This window comes from Sceloporus occidentalis, unplaced genomic scaffold, assembly GCF_023333645.1.
Source record: "Sceloporus occidentalis isolate IW3139 unplaced genomic scaffold, rSceOcc1.0.p SCAF_1, whole genome shotgun sequence".
Lineage (NCBI taxonomy): Eukaryota > Metazoa > Chordata > Lepidosauria > Squamata > Phrynosomatidae > Sceloporus > Sceloporus occidentalis.
The window spans coordinates 10645576-10659989 of NW_028316981.1; the positions used below are offsets into that span (position 1 = coordinate 10645576).

Here is a 14414-nt window from a genome sequence, read left to right on the forward strand (position 1 = left end):
AAGTCAACATGGGTTTAAGAGAAAGAAGTCATGCCAGACAAATCTGATCTCTTTCTTTGATAAAATGACCAGTTTGATGGATGAAGGAAATGCTGTGGATATAATATATCTTGATTTCAGTAAGGCTTTTGACAGGGTTCCCCATGACATTCTTGCAAACAAGCTTGTAAAATGTGGGCTAGACAACTGTTACATGGATTTGTAATTGGTTGACTGGCTGAAGGCAAAGGGTGTTCAGCAATGGCTCTTTTTCCTCCTGGAGGGAAGTGACCAGTGGGGTCCCATAGGGCTCTGTCCTGGGCCCAGTGCTATTCAACATCTTTATCAATGACTTGGATGACAGAATTGGGAGCATACTCATAAAATTTGCAGATGACACCAAACTAGGAGGAATAGCTAATACTCCAGAGGACAGGATCAAAATTCAAAATGACTTGAATATACTAGAAAGCTGGGCCAAAGCTAACAAAATGAATTTCAACACAGAGAAATGTAAGGTACTGCACTAAGGGCAGAAAAATGTAATGCACAGATATAGGATGGGGGAGATCTAGCTTAAGGAGACAACATGTGAAAGGGATCTAGGAGTCCAAGTAGACCATAAGTTGAAATTGCGTCAACAGTGCATGCGGCAGCTAACAAGGCCAATGCGAGTATAGGCTGCATCAATAAAAGTATAGTGTCTAGATCAAGGGAAGTAATAGTGCCACTCTATTCTGCTTTCGTCAGGCCCCACCTGGAATATTGTGTCCAGTTCTGGGCCCCACAATTCAAAAAAGACATTGAGAAACTGGAGCCATGTGTCCAAAGGAGAGCGACTAAAATGGTGAAGGGTCTGGAAACCATACCCTATGAGGAACGACTTAGGGAGCTGGGGATGTTTAGCCTGGAGAAGAGAAGGTTAAGAGGTGATATGATAGCCCTGTTTAAATACTTGAAGGGATGTCATATGGAGGAGGGAGCAAGCTTGTTTTCTGCTGCTCCAGAGACTAGGACCCGGAGCAATGGATGCAAGCTCCAGGAAAAGAGATTCCACCTCAACATCAGGAAGAACTTCCTGACAGTAAGGGCTGTCCGACAGTGGAACACACTCCTTCCTCGGAGTGTAGTGGAGTCTCTCTCCTTGGAGGTCTTTAAGCAGAGGCTGGATGGCCATCTGTCAGGGTTGCTTTGATTTAGATTTGCTGCATGGCAAGGGTTGGCCATTGCGGTCTCTTCCAACTCTATGATTCTAATGGATGCCAAAAGCATTGGGATCTGTTGAGCATGCTTGAGAACAATATGTTAATGCTGAGGCATTTGAAACATGATGCTTTCATTAATCCCCAACCTTGATGCCTACAAACCATCCAGAATAGAATAAAATGACCCAGAATGCCACCATCTGAGTAGGCCAATCGCACCAGTTCTTTTTTTTTTTTATTAAAGAATTGAATATATACACATCAAACATATACATTTTCCTACAAAGTCTACCATACAATTAAAAACTAATAGCTCTGATGTCTTCTTTTCTATAACCTCTTCTTCATCTTGACAACTTTAACTTAATCCTATATGTTACACATACTCTCTCCCTTTCTAAGGCTAACTACCAGTATCCTCCCTTAACTTATTATTTCTTATCACTAACTCTTTTTAATTACAAGTTATACCGTTTCCATCGAATCCTTAATAACCATTATAAGAACTACACCATTTCCTAATTCAAATCCTTTATATTGTTACTATCACACAAACTCTTTCCTCTGCTTTCTCTTTCTCTTATTCATCACGCTCCAACTGTGTAATATCCCCCATTTCCTTTTTCAAATATTTCTTCCATGGGTTCCATGTTTTATCAAAATCATCCAGAGTGCCTTTTCCAAGTAGAGTGGTCAGTTTATCCATTTCGAAGTACTCCATTACCTTCAATCTCCAGTCCTCTATGTTCGGAGTTTCCTCGAGTCTCCAGAATTTTGCATAGGAGACTCTAGCGGCCGTAATCAAGAAAAAAAGTAGTTTATCTTTTTCCTTATTCAACTCTTGGGTACCTGTTATATTTAAGAGGTACAGCCTGGGTTTGGCTTTTTCTTTAAACTTTGTTATTTTTTCAATTTCTTTATGTATTTGTTTCCAATATTTTTTTGATTTACTACAACTCCACCAACAGTGCAAGTATGTACCTATATTTCTTTTACATTTCCAACATTTATTTTTATTATTTTTAAACATCTTTGAAATATTAAATGGCGTTAAATACCACCTATAAATTGTCTTATATACATTTTCTTTTAACAATACACATGGAGTATATTTAATTTTTATCTTCCATATTTTTTCCCAATCTTCCAGGTGAATTTGTTCCCCCAAATCTTGTGCCCACTTAACCATAAATTCCTTCACCGTTTCTTGTTCCAATTCGAGTTTTCTAATTAAATTATGTACTTTAGAAATTTGTTTTGTGGGATCTTTTAATATTTTTTCTAATTCTAGTTCTGCTGGACCGATGCCGTATAATTTACTATCTAAATTAAATCTCTCTCGAAGTTGTAGGTAGGTGAACCAATTGCATGAATATCCCTCCTTGATCAATTCCTCCTGGGTTTTCATGACCCTCTCCCCTTTTTGTAATTTAGTTATATCTTTATATGACACCCAGTGGTCTTTTTTCAGTTCTTCTCTTTTAAACAATGCTTCGTTTGACGATGTCCAAAGTGGGAGCTTCGTACACCATCTATGTTTATATTTTTTCCAGACTCTTAAAAGATTTCTTCTAATCAGGTGATTATTAAAATTTGCATCTGCTCTAATTTTATCATAAAATAAATACCCATGGAGCCCAAATTTTAAGTCAATTTTCTCTAAATTTATTGTCCTCTTTTTTTGAAGTTTAACCCAATCTAATACCCAATCCATCACACAGGCGTAATAATACCATCTTAGGTTTGGTAGGGCGAGTCCCCCTCTCTCTACCGAATCCTGTAGAATCTTGCTTTTGATCCTTGCTTTTTTCCCTCCCCAAATAAATTTCGAAATCTCCTTTTCCCATGTCTTGAAATATCTGTCATTTCCAATTACCGGTAGATTCTGAAATAAAAACATAAACTTTGGTAGTATCGCCATTTTAATTATAGAAATTTTACCCATCCAGGAGGTTTGCAATTTAGCCCATTTTTCCAGATCAGTTTTCACACCTTTCCACATGTTTTCATAGTTGTTTTTAAATAATTCTATATTTTTGGTTGTTAAATTTACTCCAAGGTATTTTACTGAATTCACTATTTTGTATCCTGATTTTTCCTGTAGAAGCATCTTTTCTTCTCTAGTCATATTCATTGCCAGTATACTTGTTTTTTCCCCATTGACTCTGTAGCCTGCTACTTTCCCAAACTTTTTTAATACTTTTATCATTTGTTCTATACATTCATTTGCATTTGAGATAGTTAAGACCAAATCATCTGCGTATGCACGCAATTTATATTCTCCCCCCTTTAATTTGAAACCTTCTATATTCTGGGCCTGTCTAATCTTATCCAACAGCACTTCTAAAGTCAACATAAATAATAATGGTGATAGAGGACAACCTTGTCTCACTCCTTTAAAAATTCTACATGATGGTGTTTTTTCCCCGTTCACTACGATCTGTGTTTCTTGTTTTGCATATATCGTTTCAACAGCACCTTGAAATTTCTCTCCAACCCCCATTTTTCTTAATACCCCAAACATGAAGTCCCAATAAATATTGTCAAAAGCCTTCTCCGCGTCAATAAAAAAAAGAGCCACCAGTTCAATCAATAAAAATAAATAAAAACTAACAGCTGCATTAAAGTACAAACATTCCACTGTCTTATACCTTTTCTTATATCAAAATATTTGTGTTGCAACTTAGGAAACTTATATGGAACCTCCATGTTCAGGCACAGTGTGCCAGAAACTAAGGAATAACAGTTGGAAAGGAATTGATACCTTCATGTCTTGTTTGTGGTCTACTCCATCAACAGCCTCATCAGCACTGCAGAAATAATGCATTTTGACACTCTTTTAACTGTCTTTGCTCAGTGCTACAGATTCTTGGGATTTGTAGTTTGTTGTGGCAGGAGAGCTCTCTGGCAGAGTAGATGCATCCAAAGAGACCAAGCAAAGCTCACTTGGTTTGGGTCCACTCTGCAGAAATAATCCAGTGTGACACCGCCTTAACTGTCATGGCTCAGTTCTATGGAATCCTGGGATTTTGTAGCTTTGTGAGCCAATTTGCCTTCTCTGTCAGAGAGCTCTGGGCCACAACAGACTATAAATCCCAGGATTCTGTAGGCTGGAGCCATGGCAACTAAAGCGGTGTCAAACTGCATTATTTCTGCAGTGTGGCATCAGCCTTCCAAAGTTGAGACCGCTGTGGGTTGGACAGATTAGGAGTCTGACCCAATATGGTATAGGCAGAAGAAGGCTGACACTCCCAGATGGTGTTGGACTGCAACTCCAGTCATCACTGGCCACCACAGCCAGTGGGTGAAGAGTGATGGGAGCTGTAACCACTTTCCATTCAGGGACTGCAGCTCCCATCCCAAGCCAGCTCTTTCTTCCCAAGGCAGTCCCTGTGTCTACACTGCCCCATAAAACTTCAATATATGACTAAATCAGAAAATTAAGAAGCAAAATGCAGTTCAGATTAATGCGGAAGACTACAATATAGAACTAAATCAGAAAATTGAGAAGAAAATGTAGTTCTGATTAATGCCTAAAACTATAATATAGGACTAAATCAGTAAATTAAGAAGCAAAATGCAGTTTAGATTCATGCGTAAGACTACAATATAGGACTAAATCAGTAAATTAAGAAGCAAAATGCAGTTTAGATTCATGCATAAGACTAAAATATAGGACAAAATCAGAAAATTAGTGTACATTTCCCCCCATGTTTGCGAAATGCCCTTTTCTGGTTGCCAAATGTTCTTCTCCCTGCAAGAAACTACAACCAAAAATGGCACTTTTGCACTCATAGATGCACCACTAAGCAGCTTCTTTTCCCAAAGGAAATGCAAATACTCAAATTATTTTGGAGGGGGGGGGGGGTTGAGGACAGGAAGGGTGCCTTGTATTGCCATTCCCCCTTGTCTCTCCATTTCCTGCCTCTCTAGGCATATAATATTTGGTCATTTTAACCCCCTAAAGAACTGTTTTTAAAAAAGAGAGAAGGGCTGCAATGGGGATTGCCAAGGACTGAGATCTCTGGGTGGGCAGCCACAGATCTTTGCTTCTTGCTACCTTGGAGAGTACTGTATTTATTTTGCTTAAGAGATACTTGGATGGAAGAAAAGAGACCAAATATGTAGAGGAAAAGAAAAAGGCAATACAGTCTAGCAAAATCCATTGAGCAAATTTTGGAAGACCCTAAGGAGCAGCATTCCTTTTTGGTGGGAGGTAAGGCATTGTCAACCTGAATTCCCTTTGCAACCTTGTTTTCTTTCAGACACACAGATCTGCCCAGGTTTTAAGATCAGCATGACAGGCCCCTCTTTTCTTAGGCCTCTAAAAGGCTGCATCTAAACTGCAGAAATGATCCAGTTTGATACCACTTTAACTGTCATGGCTCAAGTCTATAGTTTTCTGGGAATTGTAGTTTTGAGAGACATTGAGTCTTCTCTGTCAGAGAGCTTTGGGGCCACCCCAAACTCTCATTCCTAGAGGTTCCATAGCATTGAGTTATGACAGTTAAAGTGGTGTCAAACTGGATTATTTCTGTAGTGCGGCTGCAGGCCCTTAATAGTTTATCATCTCTTTGTGTTAAACTGATTATGGTGACTTTGCCAGGTTTTTCTTCTTCTTGTTTTTCATTGGGATTTTAAAAAATGCTTTTATGGCAATGTGACTGAGTGTTTAAAGGAGGGTTGGGGCAAAGAGTTTAAAAAACACTTTTAAACCACTTTTGTTTTTTGTTTTTACTCTTTGCATTTATGTGTAGGACTACATCAATATAGGGCTAAATCAGAAAATTAAGTGTCAAAATGCAGTTCAGATTAATGTGTAAGACTACAATACAGGACTACATCAGAAAGTTAAGCAACAAAATACAGCTCAGATGTTCTGGCCACTAGCTTAAGTAATAATTGTTCTTTTAAAAGTGTTGTTTTGTAGCAAGTTGCTTTGGTTGGATTTATATTAATAGAAGGACTTCTTCCTGAATGGCATTTCTTGCACCATAAAATTAGGTGATTAAAAAGCAACAACTGTCACTGGATATTGGTCTAACAAGAACTGACAATGTACTGCTAAAGTTAAAAGTTAAAAATTTTAAATTCAGTCTGTTGTTCCAGAAAGAAGGCTGGAAAATAGTAACGATAGCCAGACTTTAGTGTGTGTGTGTGTGTGTGTGTGTGTGTGTGTACACACACACACACACACACACACACAATAATTTTAAACAAGCGGTAGATATTTTTTGAAGTAATTTAGTTTAAACCATGGTTTAAACCAATTTGTTTTAAACCATAGTTTAAACCAATCTGGTTTAAACCAGCCAACTCTGGTTTAAAGGCTTTTATATTTATGACAGTCGAAGTTATTTATGTATTTATGGAGGCAGTAGAAAGAGAGGAAGACTGCATGACAGATGGATAGATTGAAACAGGGAGATCGTAGACCTGAATCTACAAGACCTAAACAGAGCAGTGGAGGATAGAGTATATAGTTGTATATACAGTGGTACCCCGGGATACGAATGCGCCGCCTTACGAAATTTCCGGGTTACGAAAAAAATCCATTGAAAAAAACATTTCCGGGTTACGAAGGTTATTTCGGGTTACGAAGAAAAATTTGGTGCTTTTCGGCGCGATTTCACACGGAATAGCGGCTTTCGCTATTAGCGCCTATGGGCTTTTCAGCTAGCGAAAGTTTCCGGGTTACAAAAGCGGCGGCGGAACGAATTAATTTCGTAACCCGGGGTACCACTGTATATATTTTATAGTATTGTATCTTAACTGTGCATTTATGTGTTTTGAATTGTGTTTTGTATTTTAACATGTTGTACCCCACCTTGAGCCTTGAGGGGAGGCAGGAAAGAAATACAAATTATTATTATTATTATTAGAGTGATGCTAACAACAACAATTGATGATGGCATTGCCCTCAGACAGGGACAAAGATATGTGTAAAATACAGCGGTCCATCCACATTCACTGGGGTTAGGGATGATGGACTCCATAAATGTGGAAAAACTGCAAATTCTTTTTACTTAAGCAAACACCTGTCTAGGAATATCCAGGTCCTCCAGTAGAACTCTGTGGTCAACATCTGCCAGAAATTGAACATAGAATCATGCTGGAGGACCTACAAATGCCTAGAGAAGTATTTTCTCTATGAATGTTTAGGTTCTCCAGCACAACTCTATGGTCAACCTCTGGCAGAGCTGCGCTGGAGGACCTAGAGATTCCTAGAGTCGAGGACATATTAATCAAAGCTGCAAATAACCAAAGCTGCAAAAGTCAAAGCTGCAAATGTGGAGGGCCAATTGTAAATGGAAATCCGTCAAGTTATAGCATTGGTAAACCAGCGTGATGTAGTAGTTTGACCGTTAGACTGCGACTTAAAAATAAAGCAATAACAGTTTGGAAAAGTAAGAAGGGTTTAACTTTTTCATCACCATCGTCATCAGCCACTTTGAGTCCCTACCTTGGGAGAAAGGCAGGATATAAGAAAATCATCATCATCAATAACAAAGAATTATTTTTCAAACCCTATACAGTTGGCCCTAAAGATCCATGATTTTATCCATGGGTGCAAGCATCCACAGATAGAAAATATTCAAAAAATATATAAATTCCCCAAAACAATCCTTGATTTTGCCATTTTTTAACATAACGGGCTCCATTTTACTATGCCATTGTACAGTGGACCCTTGTTATACGCTGGGGTTTGGTTCCAAGACCTCCCGTGTATAACAAAATCTGTGTATGCTCAAGTCCCATTGAATATAATGACATAGCAAAATAGTGTCCCTTATAAAAACTGGAAAATCAAGGTTTGCTAATTGAAATTTATACTTTTTTTGAACATTTTCAAACCGTGTATGCTTGAATCTGTGTATAAAAAATCCGTGTATAAGAAGGGTTGACTGTATGGCATACTATGTCATCTTGCGTCTCTACACTGGGAGCAAGGCGGGATATAAGAAAATAAACCAATAAAAATAATAATAATATAGGACTTGAGAATCTATGGATTTTGGTATCCCCAGGGGTCCTGGAACCAAGCCCCAGTGGATACCAAGGGCCACTGTATACCTCCGTTAACAAAGCCTCTGACAAAGAAGCTCCTTTTTTCAGGCCGTATAGACTTCTCATTTTGGTATCTGCTTTCTAGCTGTAAGGTTTTTAGCAGCCTCAGCATTCGGAGGATGGTGAAGGAATGTGGGAGTAACACAAATTTTCAGTGCCACGTTGCAGAGTGTGGCATAGTGGTTTGAATGTTGGACTACGACTCTGGAGACCAGGGTTCAAATCCAAGTTTGACCCTGGAACCCCAGTTGGATGACTTTGGGCAAGTCATGCTCTCTCAGCTTCAGAACAAACCTTGCCAAGAAAACCCTGTAACGGAGACTCAATCCATACCTGTAATAATTAACTGGATGAATTACTTTGGAAAAATAAGTTTCTGAGGTCTTACGATTATTTTTTACATATTACAATGCAAAGTGTACCCTTTATTTCAGCAGTAATGTAATTTGGTTAACTCCCATTGGAAGTGGGGAAGAGGAAGGCATAACTCTAAGCTCTGCTGAGGTTAAATTGTTTGCTACCGTAGTTGTTTCTTTTTATGTGTCTAAATATTGTGGAAATAGAGTATACAACAACCCTGTGAGATAGGACAGTCCAAGACTAAGAGTGTGATCAGCCCAGCAAGTAAGTTTCATGACTGAGCAAAGATTTTAACCTGGGTCTTAACCACAACACTTCACCAGTGTAGAAGAAATTAAACCATCTATTTATTTTTCTGTATTATATACTACCCCAGGAACTCAGATTATTGTGTGGTTTATGGTTAAAAATAAATAAAGGCACGAAAAAGTAGTAAAATATAAATATGAAATATAAAACAATTGAACAATAAACCAGTGATAGTACAAATCACTTAAAAAGCATGGCCAGGCCACTTCTAAGGCTGCCTATTTGGCAATAGTGAGATGTTGCTTGTGAGAGCTTGTGAGACTTCTTTTTTTAATCCAAAAAAGGATTTCTTTCCCCAAAGTCTTTTGCAGGACCACTGCATCTTTTCCTTTGCTTTCTGGTTGGGGGGATTTGGGGACCTCGCCCAAGGTCTTTTGCAGGACCACTCTTCTTCCTTTGCTTTCAGATTACCTGGGAAGTGGATTTGGAGAACTGCAGTCCAAAAAAGAAACTTCCCCATGGTCTTTTGCAGCCAGGACCACTCTTTAGCCTTTACTTTGCTTTCTGGGGTATTTGTGTGTGGATTTGGGGAATTGTAGTCCCCCACAAATTGCAACTTTCCCATGCAACTTTTCTGGATTTTGCATTTGCTTTGCCCTGTGCTCTATGTGAGTGAGAGAATTCCTCCCTGAAAAGGGTTAAGCAAACTGAGTCTCTCTTTCCTAGGGAGCCTCCTAGGAAGTGAGACTCCAAAGGGTGTGATGTCACTTCCTGCTGGACATACCATCCCCACCCTCCCTAATCCACCCCCCACCCACCCCACCTTTGACTTGCAAAAGGCACCCAGCCTGGCATCAATGGCTGGGAGGGACCAGGTGAGATTGTAAAGCATGCAAAACATGAGCCTGGAAGGACAGAGACCAAATTTGCAGGGATTTTTATTTTGGGGTGTGTGTGAGATTTGATATAAAACTCAGTTGAGAAATTGAGAGTAGGGGGGTGCATTGCAGATAATGCCAGGTGCAAAAAAATGCCAGGTTTTCTCTCCAGACAGACAGACACAGCCCTGGCCCTTTAATAAGGCAGAAGATGGAGCCAGATATTTTTTGTGGGAGAGGGGTGGAGGAAAGGCAGAAGGGGATTTTAATTGTGAAATTGTAGATTTTTGGGTGGGTGGGTTAAGATAGGGAAAGAGGCCCATCCCTCCAAAAACAGATTTTATTCCAAGGAGAGGGGATGATGGGTGTGGCTGACCCCCGCCAAGATCCTTTCCACAAATGCATGGAGTACAATCAGTAGTAGTAACTATTACTATTGCATGACAGGGGGGTGGATTTGATAGCTTTGGGGTCTCTTCCAGTTCTGGGATTCTATTATTCTATTATTATTATCCATAATAGTAGTAGTAATAGTAGTAATTACATGGCAGAGGGGTTGGATTGGATGGCCCTTGAGGTCTCCTCCAATGCTGTGATTCTATGATTGTATCATCATCATCATCATTATCATCATCATCATCCATAATAGTAGTAGAAGTAATTATATGGCGGGGGTTGGATTGGTTGGCCCTTGATGTCTCTTCTAACTCTGTGATTCTATGATTATTATTATCATCATGATCATCCATATTAATAGTAGTAGTAATACATGGCAGAGGGGTTGGATTGGATGGCTCTTGGGGTCCCTTCCAACTCTGTGATTCTATTCTATTATTGTTATTATCCATAATAGTAGTTGTTGTTGTTGTAATTACATGGCAGGGGGGTTGGATTGGATGGCCCCTGCCTTGAGGTTTCTTCCAACTCTGTTATTCTATTATCATCATCATCATCATCATCATCATCATCATCATCATCATCATCATCATCATCATCATCGTCATTCATAATAGTAGTAGTAATTACATGGCAGGTGGGGGTTGGATTGGATAGCCCTTGAGATTTCTTTTAACTCTGTGATTCTATCATCATCATCATCATTGTTACTACTGTATGGCAGGGGGTTGGATTTGATGGCCTTTGATGACTCTTCCCTCTGTGATTCCTATATATATTAATTATAGTAAATTATAGTTTCCAGGATTCTCTAGCACTGACCCAGGGAGCCAAGGTCAAGCAAAGCAAATACTTTATCATGCAGCACCACAACACAAGATGCTTGCAAAGTGTAGTATGACAGTTATGTTCCTGCTGTGCATCCTTCACCACCATAATCCGAAAACAAGTTTCATCAGAGCTGAACTACTCATGAAGAACCAAACTGCCATAGGTCCAAAACACACTGCAGAAATAATCCAGTCTGAAACCGCTTTAACTGCCCTGGTTCAGTGCTAGGGAATTCTGAGAAGTGTAGCTTATTGTGGCACTAGAGTTAAATATCTCACAAAACTACAATTCCCAGAATTCCCTAGCAATGAGCCACGGCTGTCAAAGTTAAAGGACTATTTTGTTTTCACTAGTTCTCCATAGTGTAAAGTAGACATAATCCTTCCATAAAAAGAACTGAGAAAGGAAAACCGAGACTAGGAATTATAATGATATGATACTGGATATACACCGTCTTCAATAAAACTCTTCCTCTAACACAGGGGTAGGCAACCTTTTTGAGCTGGGGGCCAGGTTACTGTCCCTCAGACAACTGGGGGGCCGAAGCCAATAAATAAATAAATAAATAATTTTTTAAAAAATTAAATATATAAATAAACCAGGACAAATGTAGGACAAAATTTTCAAATAGAAGACACTTTTTTAAAAAAAATGGAGGACACACGAAAAAATTTGCTGATTTTTAAAAAAATGTTAATATAAATGCATGTTTCTGAGGCTTCTAAAGACAATTGCCCCCCAAAGGCCCCGGTGGCAATCGGCGGCAGGACCAGGCTGGGGCCGGTCCCAAGGCCTTGCCGGGCCGCATCCGGCCCGCAGGCCGCAAGTTGCCTACCCCGGCTCTAACAGAATGTTTAGAATTGATTTTGGGGGAAACCTTGTCTTAAAACATTTATTCCTTATTCTGAAAAAAGTATCTGATCATTTTTTTTCATTTTTTTTCAAGGGGGGAAGGCTTCAGGAAAAAAAAATTGAACCTCACTATTTTTTCTGGGTTTTCCTCCCAGTCCATAACCTCTCTAGCTATAACCCCCAGAATCCCCCAGCCAGCATCACCACTGGGTGTTGTAGTCCAAAACCATCACTTTTTAAAGCAATGGGTTCAAGCTACAGGAAAAGAAATTCCACCTCAACATTAGGAAGAACGTCTTGATGGCAAGGGCTGTTTGACATTGGAAGGCGTTCCCTTGGAGAGTGATGGCGTCTCCTTCTTTGGAGGTTTTTAAACAGAGACTGGATGGCTCTCTGTTAGGAATGCTTTGACTGTGTATTCCTGCATGGCAGAATGGGGTTGGACTGGATGACCCTTGGGGAATCTTTCAACTTGGATTCTCTGTTTCAGAGGCTGAGTCTCAGAGTGATCCTGGGATGGGAGGCTTGTCCCTATATTCTCTTGTAAAGCATGGAGATTATTGTATATAACATGCTCTTCATTCTCATTCTGCTACAGGTTGTCTTCTGTTTCTGCATAGAGAAGCCCCTCTGCCCAGCTGGAACCATCCAAGTTTTGCCTGTCTGCTGAATGCTGTCATTTAGTAGAATTGCAGAGCCCTCGTTTTGTTTTGACTTTCTGGTACAGAGACATAGTGTGTTTCCCACCTCTCCAAATTTCAGTGGCCTTTGCCTCTTCTCCCCCAAAAAAGAATGAGGGCAGAGCAAGGTGATCCGGTGGCTTTGGGACTACAGTTGGAGCACAAAGAGAAAGATATGGTGGGATCCAATGTGGCCAGAAATTCTCATATTATTCAATTTGGGAATAGTAGAAGATTCTGGGAAAGAGAAGAAAACACAGTTCAGGAGGAGCATATGGTCCAGTTCAATGGACCACAGGATCCATACTGGTGCAAGGAGCCCTTCCTGACCAAAGAAATGCAGAATAATGTGATGGAAGGCTGTTCGGAGGCTGATACCTCAGCAGTGGACCAGGAAGAAGGTTTACTCCTGAGGAAACCTGAAAAGGATGAGGTGAGCAGGTCACATCCGGGCATTTCCAAATGGGGTACCAACCTCATTCAAGAGAGTTCAACATTGGGACCAGTTATCTCAGTAGACCAGACTTTGGTCCTCCAGGTGTTTTGGACTTCAGTTCCCAGAAGTCCAAGCCAGTTTGGCCAATAGTAAGGAATTCTGAGATCTGAAGTCCAAAACACCTAAAGAACCAAAGTTTGTGAACCTCTGCAGTAGAGGTTCTCCTTGGCCTTCCAGGTAGAATCCTAACGTTGGAAGGGACCTCAAGGACCATCTAGTTCTTTGGTCCTCCCGATGTTTTGGACTTCAGCTCCCATATTTCTTGATTGTTAGCTTAATAGTTGGCGTTTCTGGGATCTGAAGTCCAAAACTAATGGAGGGCCAAAGGTTGGGAACCACTGATTTCTAGTCTAATCCCACATCATGTAGAAATTCACAGCTAATGCACTCCTTGTAGTTATTTTTGTGTCCTTTCAAGTCATTTCCAACTTATAGTGACCCTCATGGGGTTTTCTTGGCAAGATTTGTTCAGAGGAGATTTGCCATTGCCCTCCCCTGCAGCTGAGAGTGTGTGACTTGCCCAAGGTAGGTCCAGTTAAATCCACTTGATTGGCTCTATTCTAGTTGAGACTTAACAACAGGATTTAGGCCATTATAAATAACTTGGGCTGTAAAGCAGTTTGATGCGACTTTAACTACCATGACATAATGCTATGGAATCCTTGGATTTATAGTTTGGTGGGACACAAGAGCTTGCTGACAGGGAAGGCTAAATATCCCACAAAAGTATAAATCCCAGAATTCCATAGTATTGAGTTGTAGTAGTTAAAGTGGTGTATATAGATACCAGCCTACGTTGCCCTTTGTATAATCTATAATTCTGTAAATGGATTCTATAATCTTTTGCCATATCTTCTACAACAATCCATGCCATCAATCAAGACTTCATCAATGCCATTGTTATTTGATAAAGTTCCTAGCATTGGAAAAAATTTAGATGACCTCTTAGGTGATGCATAAGAGGGACCCAGCTTTTTTCCCCAGCTGTTTCCCTGAGGCTCTTTTAACTATATTGCTCAAAGTCTCTGACATATTTGTGGAGAAAGTAGCTAAATTTTTAAATCTGGCAATTCTTACTTAGGACAGAATAATTGTAATTTTATTTAATTTATCAATGAAATGTTTGAAATGTTTTAATATTATGATGATTTACTGTGTATTATATGCCTTTCTATGCCTTTTTACCAAGGGGCTTTATGGTCTGTTGACTACTAATAAAGATGATTGATTTATTTACTGTACAACACTCTGTGAAGGAGAAAAGAGGTATGTTTATAGTTTTTGTGATGCACCAGAGCTCCCTAACAGTAAATTCTAAATAAATAACTACTCACAGGATTCTTTTGCAGGGTTAAAGTGGTATCGGAAGGTTGCTATAATTCTGTTATGTAAAAGTAACCCAAGACCTGTGAATTTCAAG

The 14414-nt window shown here is 39.6% G+C and overlaps 1 protein-coding gene across 1 annotated transcript in view; it reads left to right on the forward strand.

The window, feature by feature from the left end:
* The first annotated feature begins 5176 nt into the window (after positions 1-5176).
* Positions 5177-14414, forward strand: part of LOC149320702 (uncharacterized) — a 28651-nt gene continuing 19413 nt past the window's right edge. Inside the window, exons 1-2 of the mRNA XM_089503859.1 lie at positions 5177-5400; positions 12417-12931. Coding sequence (XP_089359985.1) covers positions 12611-12931 — 321 coding nt within the window. The 5' untranslated portion in view covers positions 5177-5400; positions 12417-12610. The remainder of the gene's footprint in view (positions 5401-12416; positions 12932-14414) is intronic.